The sequence below is a fragment of the Gekko japonicus genome, unplaced genomic scaffold, assembly GCF_001447785.1.
Source record: "Gekko japonicus isolate JY-2015 unplaced genomic scaffold, Gekko_japonicus_V1.1 scaffold15, whole genome shotgun sequence".
Lineage (NCBI taxonomy): Eukaryota > Metazoa > Chordata > Lepidosauria > Squamata > Gekkonidae > Gekko > Gekko japonicus.
Genome location: NW_015165830.1, coordinates 924212 through 931567, shown reverse-complemented (window position 1 = coordinate 931567; position 7356 = coordinate 924212). Strand labels below are relative to the sequence as shown.

The 7356-nt window shown below is 47.5% G+C and overlaps 1 protein-coding gene across 1 annotated transcript in view; it reads left to right on the top strand.

The window, feature by feature from the left end:
* CDR2L (cerebellar degeneration-related protein 2-like) overlaps positions 1–6646 on the top strand; it is a 47291-nt gene extending 40645 nt beyond the window's left edge. The window contains exons 4-5 of the mRNA XM_015410766.1: positions 591–755; positions 5733–6646. Coding sequence (XP_015266252.1) covers positions 591–755; positions 5733–6618 — 1051 coding nt within the window. The 3' untranslated portion in view covers positions 6619–6646. The remainder of the gene's footprint in view (positions 1–590; positions 756–5732) is intronic.
* The last annotated feature ends 710 nt before the right edge of the window (positions 6647–7356 follow it).

The following is a 7356-nucleotide window of genomic DNA, read 5'->3' as shown; positions in this document are numbered from 1 at the left end:
AGCGGCCAGGGGGGGGGGGGCTGCTGGGAGGCGGCAGCATGAGGAGAGGGCTGCTGGGGGCGGGGCTTCACTGTTTACTTAACTGCAGGAGTGCCGCTCCATCCCGCTCCTGCCCGAAACGTCCCCTGCTTAGAGATATATGGATAACTTAACAGATAATCTAAAGAGATGGATAGATTCTCCCAATGAATGTCTGTATGTATATTTGTTTGTTTTTGTGTGTTTGATATAAAATAAAATTGTTTTTTAAAATATATATATTGTAACTTGTCATCAGTTCTAGCATTATACTATACTTTGGGCTGGAATATCAATCAGGTTTTTTTACATTTCTGCACATTTTTTAAACATCCCTTCAGGGAATGATCAAACAGCCCTGTATTCTTAATTACGAGTAATTTTAAAGGAGTTTACTGCAGAGTGAGAGGACACATTTTGGAGGTTGGGAATTCCAAGTGATGACACCGTGGGGGAAAGTGAGGCAGATGGGGAGCTTCTCCTGTTTCCTGTGCTATACCTTACTTACTGTAATAGTTACTCTGTACTTTGGTCTCAAGGTAATTTGACATTCTCCCTTTTCTTGCTTGAAGTCTGACAGAAACCATAGAGGGGCTGCAGAATCAGGTAGATGAGCTACAAAAGCAGGTAGAAGAGCGGCAGAGCCTGGATCAGCTGCGAGTCCGCCGTGAGAAAAGAGAGCGACGCCGAACCATCCACACATTTCCTTGCCTCAAGGAGCTGTTTTCGAGTCCTAGGTACGCAGCAGGAATCAGGAATGGGGTAGGGTGGGGGGGAACTTCCTTTTCTTAAATATTCTTTTGATGATTTTGATGGAGAACCTAGGAATTTTACTAAATTTGGCCCTTTGCACTTACCTTGGTCCTTAGAATCATAGAATCATAGCATTGGAAGGGACCTCCAGGGTCATCTAGTCCAACCCCCTGCACAAGGCAGGAAATTCAGAAATACCTCCCCCTCCACACCCACAGTGACCGCTTTTCCATGCCCAGAAGATGACAAAAACCTCCAGGACGCCTGGCCAAACCGGCCTGGAGAAAAATCGCTTCCTGACCCAAAAGTGGCAATCAGCATTTCCCTGGGCATGTAAGAAAGGGCCACAAGAACGAAGCACTGAGGCAACCCTTCCTGCCCCCCCTCATGATCTGCCTAAGTCCACAGAATCCACATTGCTGTCAAAGGGCCATCTAGCCTCTGTTTGAAAACCTCCAAAGAAGGAGAGCCCACCACCTCTTGAGGAAGCCTGTTCCACTGAGGAACCGCTGTGTCAGGAAGTTCTTCCTAATGTTTAGCCGAAAACTCTTCTGATTTAATTTCAGCCCATTGGTGCTGGTCTGACCTTCTGGGGCAACAGAAAACAACCTGTACCATCCTCTATATGACAGCCCTTCAAGTACTTGAAGATGGTTATCATATCACCTCTCAGTCGTCTCCTCTCCAGGCTAAACATACCCAGCTCCTTCAACCTTTCCTCATAGGACTTGGTCTCCAGACCCCTCACCGTCTTTCTTGCCCTCCCCTGGACACGTTCCAGCTTGTCTATATCCTTCTTAAATTGTGGTGCCCAAAACTGAACACAATACTCTAGGTGAGGTCTAACCAGAGCAGAGTAAAGTGGTACCATCACTTCGCATGATCTGGACACTATACTTCTGTTGATACAGCCCAAAATCGCATTTGCCTTTTTAGCAACCGCATCACACTGCTGACTCATGTTTAGTGTATGGTCTACTAAGACCCCTAGATCCTTTTCGCACATACTACTAACAAGACAAGTCTCCCTCAACCTATAATTTTACATTTGATTCTTCTTACGTAAATGCAGAACTTTACATTTATCCTCATTGAAATTCATTTTATTTGTTTTAGCCTAGTTTTCCAGCCTGTCAAGATCATCCTGTATCCTGACTCTGTCTTCTACCATATTTGCTACCCCTTTCAATTTAGTATCATCTGCAAATTTAATAAGCATTCCCTCTATCCCTTCATCCAAATCTTTCCTTATATATAATTGAGTAGTATGGTGGCACTTTCCAGCTCTCCCATTGGCTGTGCAATGCGCTCCATCAACCATTGGCCCGTGAGCCGCCACTCAAGAGTACTCGCATGCCATTGACTGGGTGCTAGGTCTCCTCCTCTTCCCCACCCACTCCCACCTCAGCCACTGTTCCCTGTCAGAATAACTGGCAAACGGCTGTCTCTCCCAACAAAGACACTTCTCCTGCTTGACTCCTCTGTGGGCCTAACAGTGGCTGCTGGTAGAAGGAAACCCTTTCCAGGCCTTTGTGAGGAATTCATTGGGTCCTGTCCTGATTAGGGTCGCCAGCTTCAGGTTGGGAGATTCCTGGATATTCTGTGTCTAAGGAAGCCAGAGTTTGGGAAGGGGAGAGGCCTCAGCTGAACAGAATGCCATAGAATCCACCCTTCAAAGCAGTTTTTTTTTCTCCGGGGGGGGGGGGAGATCTGTTGTCTGGAGTTCAGTTGTGATACCTGGCGATCTTCAGGCTCCATTTGGAGGTTGGCTACCCTAGGCGTAGCAGTTAGCGCTTCAGAGCAAGGTCTGCCAGGCAGAGATCAGTCCCACTATGACATTATACCCTGCTGAGTCATTCCCCTCCCCAAATGCTGCCCTCCACAGGATTCGCCCCCAACTCTCCAGGTATTTCCCTACTCAAAGCTGGCAATCCTACTTTCCCCTCAGTGCCTGTTGCTAGGCAACCAAGGTTGGTTCTGTCAGTAAAAGGTCCTTTCCACACCTATTTTGGCCTTTGGGAGAAAACTCAACTAGGGTTCCCAGCTCCAGGTAGGAAACTTCCTGGAGATTTTATAGTAGAGTCTGTGATACCTGGCAATCTTCAGGTTCCACCTGGAGGTTGGCTACCCTATGTATAGCAGTCAGTGCTTCAGAGCACAGTCTGCTAGACCTAGGTTCTTGATGTGGAAGCTGAATGGGTGATTTTGAACCATTCACAGACTTTCAGCCTAACCTACCTCACAGGGTTGTTGTGCAAATCAAAAGGGGGGAAGAGAATGATGTAAGCTGCTTTGGTCCCCATTGCAAAGAAAAACTGTACTTTTCCTCCTGGGGAAACCATTGTTGCCAATCTCCAGGTGAGGGCTGGAGATCACTCAGAATTACAACTGCTCTTCAGATGGCAGAGATCAGTTCCCCTGGAGAAAATGCTGGACTCTGTGTCCTTATACCCTGCTGAGATGGCCCTCCTGTGACAGCCACTGTGACATAGCAGTCAGGGCTTCAGAGCATGGTAGAGGCTGCAGTTGTTTGTGTGGGAGATGGAAAGCAGAAGAGTGAGGGGCAGATAACAGCAGGTTGATGCTTGGCTGGGAAGGAGATAGCGTTGCCAACTCCAGGTTGGGAGATTCCTGGAGACTTGAGGGGTGGAGCCTGGAGAGGGTGGGGTTTGAGGAGGGGTGGGACCTCAAACAGGTACAATGCCATAGACTCCACACTCCAAACCAGACATTTCCTCCTGGGGAACCATTGTCGCCAATCTGGGGAACCATTATTGCCAATCTCCAGGTGAGGGATGGAGATCACTCAAAATTATAACTCTTCTTCAGATAGCAGGGATCAGTTCCTCTGGAGAAAATGGTGGACTCTGTGTCATTATACCCTGCTGAGGTCACCATAGCAAATTGACACTGAGTGCCCCAGGCAAGGGCACTCTCCCGGAGCCTTTTTCTAGAGCCCATATTTATTTCCACACCAGGCCTTATTCCTAGTCATTGATAAAGATGTGGAACAAAACAGGTCCCAGGACAGATCCTTGAGGCACTCCACTTCTCACTCCTCTCCAAGAAGATGAGGAAACATTCACAAGCACTCTTTGGGTGCAACAGAAATACATGGCAAACAAGGACCCGAGTTTGACAGCCACTTGGAGATCAGGCATGCAGGGCCAGTCCCCACCGGCTGGAAGCACTTGAAGGGACCCTTTAAGAGTTTCCAGCCGGCAGGGCCCCGTGCCCGATCTCCAAGCAGCAATGCCATGGAGACCGGGTATGCAAAGCCAGTCCCCACTGGCTGGAAGCGCTTGAAGGGACCCTTTAAGAGTTTCCAGCTGGCGGGGCCCCATGCCGCTTGGAGACTGGGTGTGCAGGGCCCGTGCTCGCCGGCGGCTGGAAGCACTTAAAGGAACTCTTTAAGCGCTTCCAGTCGGCAGGGCCCCATGCGCCCACAGCCACCCCTCTGCAAAATTTAAAGCTGAAAGCTGGAGGGTCCTTTAAATCTTTCAAGAGAGAAGGGAGGGGGTGGCTGCGGTGTTCGGGTTTGGGGGGTGGGGCTTGGGACTTGGGGCAGTATTTAGTTGTTGAAGAGCAGCCCAGCTTACTGCTAAGTTGAGATGTATAAATTTGTAAAGGTTGCTTTCACCCCGCTTTCAGATGTCTGAAGAGGAGAGGCATCTGATTTCCACATGGTCATTTTTCAGGGTTAACCCAGACCGTTTTCATTTCAGGAACTGCTTTTGCTTTCCTTTTCCTCTAGCAAAAGGGCTGCCAGGATAAATGCACAGTGACAGCTCCATTTGCTGCAGATCAGGCTTCTGGCAATGCCTTGCTCCTGTTCCCCAAATACGGCCTTTGTTAGTGTTTGAGCAGAGGGAGTAAGGGATAGTATAGCTGCGCCATATGAACTTTCCTAGCCCACTTGGTTACCTGCTGCTGATTATCCTTTTGTTTTCCCTAAATGCACCTGTGCAGTATGGCAGGGTAGCTCCACTATACACTTAGAAGATCTTCAGTACAGGAAAAGGACAGACAACAGAGCAGCCTGATCTATTAAAAAGCTACATAGAGATAGGGAAATAGATCCTATCTAGGCTGGAGGAACTTCCAGCTTCATAGCTAAGGAGTCTTTGGCTAACCTGAGTGGCTCTTCCATCGGAAGAAGACCCACTTAAGCTGGAGGCAGGCTTCTTAGGCTGGAGAAGGGCTTCAATGGAGTGTTAGAATACAGGCAAAGTCTCTCCCTCCCTGTCTCTGAACCTGAGGCACATGTTCAGTAGAATCACATGATACAACTCTTGCTGGACTATACCCTACAGACTGAAGTAGGGGAAATCATGTTTGAAGGCTTCATACAAGAGGGACCAGCCCCCCACACAGAGTAAAATAGCACATTAGGTTTAAGTATATATTCACTTGAGAGGTAAATGAACAAGTGTTGACAAATTTCATTCCATTATCATATTAATTAATTAATTAATTAATTAAAGTTATACCCTGCCCTCCCCACGAGTGGGCTCAGGGCGGCTTACATAATTGGTCTGTAAATGACCAGTCATTCACATAAAAACAGTTTAAAATTCAATTACAATAAAACAAGACTCTCATAAAGTGCTAGTGCTGATACATTAAATACATAAAATGGCATGCTGGAAATACCATACCGCCAGACAGTTTGCCACTCAATGATCTGCCTGAGCACAGTGGTAGAGGCCAGATGTTAAAACTGCGGGCCAGCTCGTTGGTACGTAGTAGTGGGGGCAGCTCCTAGTTGAAAGCCTGGTGGAAGAGCTCTGTCTTGCAGGGCCCTGCGGATCTGCATAAGATCCCGCAGGGCCCTGATTTCCCCTGGGAGCTCATATGGAGATACGGCATCCATGAGTTCACTAGATTTACAGGTTGCACCTGCCCTCCCTGCCTTCTTTATTAATTTGCTATTTTTGTTGCTGTTTTTTTTAAAATATCAGGTATGAGGATGCATTCCAGCTTCACAGCTCTTCAATGGAGTTCAATCAGATGCCCTTAGAGCGTGAGAATGAGCGACTGCAAGCAATGGTAAATTCCCTCCGGTCTCAAGTCAACCAGGAAAAGCAGCGGAAGGAAAGGGTGGAGAGAGAGTACACATCTGTCATCCAGGAGTACTCAGACCTTGAACAGCGTGTGTGTGAGATGGAGAGCTGCAAGCTGCGCATTAAAGAGCTGGAGGCAGAGCTGCTGGAACTCCAGCAAATGAAACAAGTCAAGAAGTACCTCCTCAGCAGAGAGGACAACCTCTCAGAAGCACTTCTGGAGCCTTTAAACAACGCCCCAGAAGCTGATTACATAGACTTGTCTGAGGAAGATGGAGGTAAAAACCATGAATCTTCCATGACAGCCTCTCCAAACCACCCCGTCCGGAAAAGCTGTAGTGACACAGCCCTAAATGCTATTGTGACCAAGGATGCTGTGAGTCGCCATGAGGGCAACTACACACTTCATGCCAACAATGTACGAAAGAGGGGGATGTCAATCCTGAGGGAGGTAGATGAACAGTACCACGCCTTGCTGGAGAAGTATGAGGAGCTCCTCAGCAAGTGCCGACAGCACAAGGACAGTGTGCGTCACGCTGGAGTCCAGACCTCCCGCCCCATCTCTCGTGATAGTTCATTTAGGGACTTTCGGGGAGAGGGTTATGAGCTAGATGAGCTCAAGACAATGGAGAAGAGCCTCAGCAAGCACGTAGAGGCCGTGGACAAGCGGCTTGAGCAGAGCCAGCCAGAGTACAAAGCCCTGTTTAAGGAGATATTCTCGCGAATCCAGAAGACAAAAGCAGACATCAATGCCACCAAGATTAAGAAGAAGGCCAGCAAATGAACCCAACAGCCACGTCCATCTGACGCAAGCGTCCAACTCTTCCCTTTAGCCTGAGAAATTTTTGGTCTGGCCTCCAAGGCCCAGAAACTTCTCACTTTGTTCTCTTGCACAGGGAGCCCAAGGAGTATTCCAAGGGAGCCTCTTGGAGTGTTTCAAGAGTGGGAAGAAATGAAGTCACATTCTTTAAGTTAGTGCTCCAAGTTGCCTGGGTCCCTGAATGTGCTGCAAAAATTGTATGTGGTAGTTGTAGTTGGTATCTGATATTTTACAAAAGAAGTCCTTTATGTCACTGTAGCAACCAGAAATTACGGAAAGAAAATTTCACCAACCGGCTACAGTTTTACTTTCTCCCATTACCACTGATTACTGCAGACAACATGGGATCCAGTTTGGATTTCTTACAGTGCCCTGACTGGGAATTCAGAACTCATTTTAGTTTTGAGAAGGAACTTCCGAACATGCACTCTTTCTCTTCTGGTATTTCATCCCCCACCTCTTCCCTATAAAGGACCCACAGATACATCTGTAAGACTTGTGACTGGACTTCTCTCTTTTCTGAATGGAAATATGTTCTTCCTTGTTAAGCCATTCTCCTATTGGTCAGGTTTTTCGATATTTAAAATGCAAGCTCATTGCAACTGGAAAAACTTGAAGAGAAATGTCAGACTGCTGTTACATTTTCATCAAGCACACCGAACTGTTCTGCTCATAGATACAGAACAGTGTGATCATAGGATT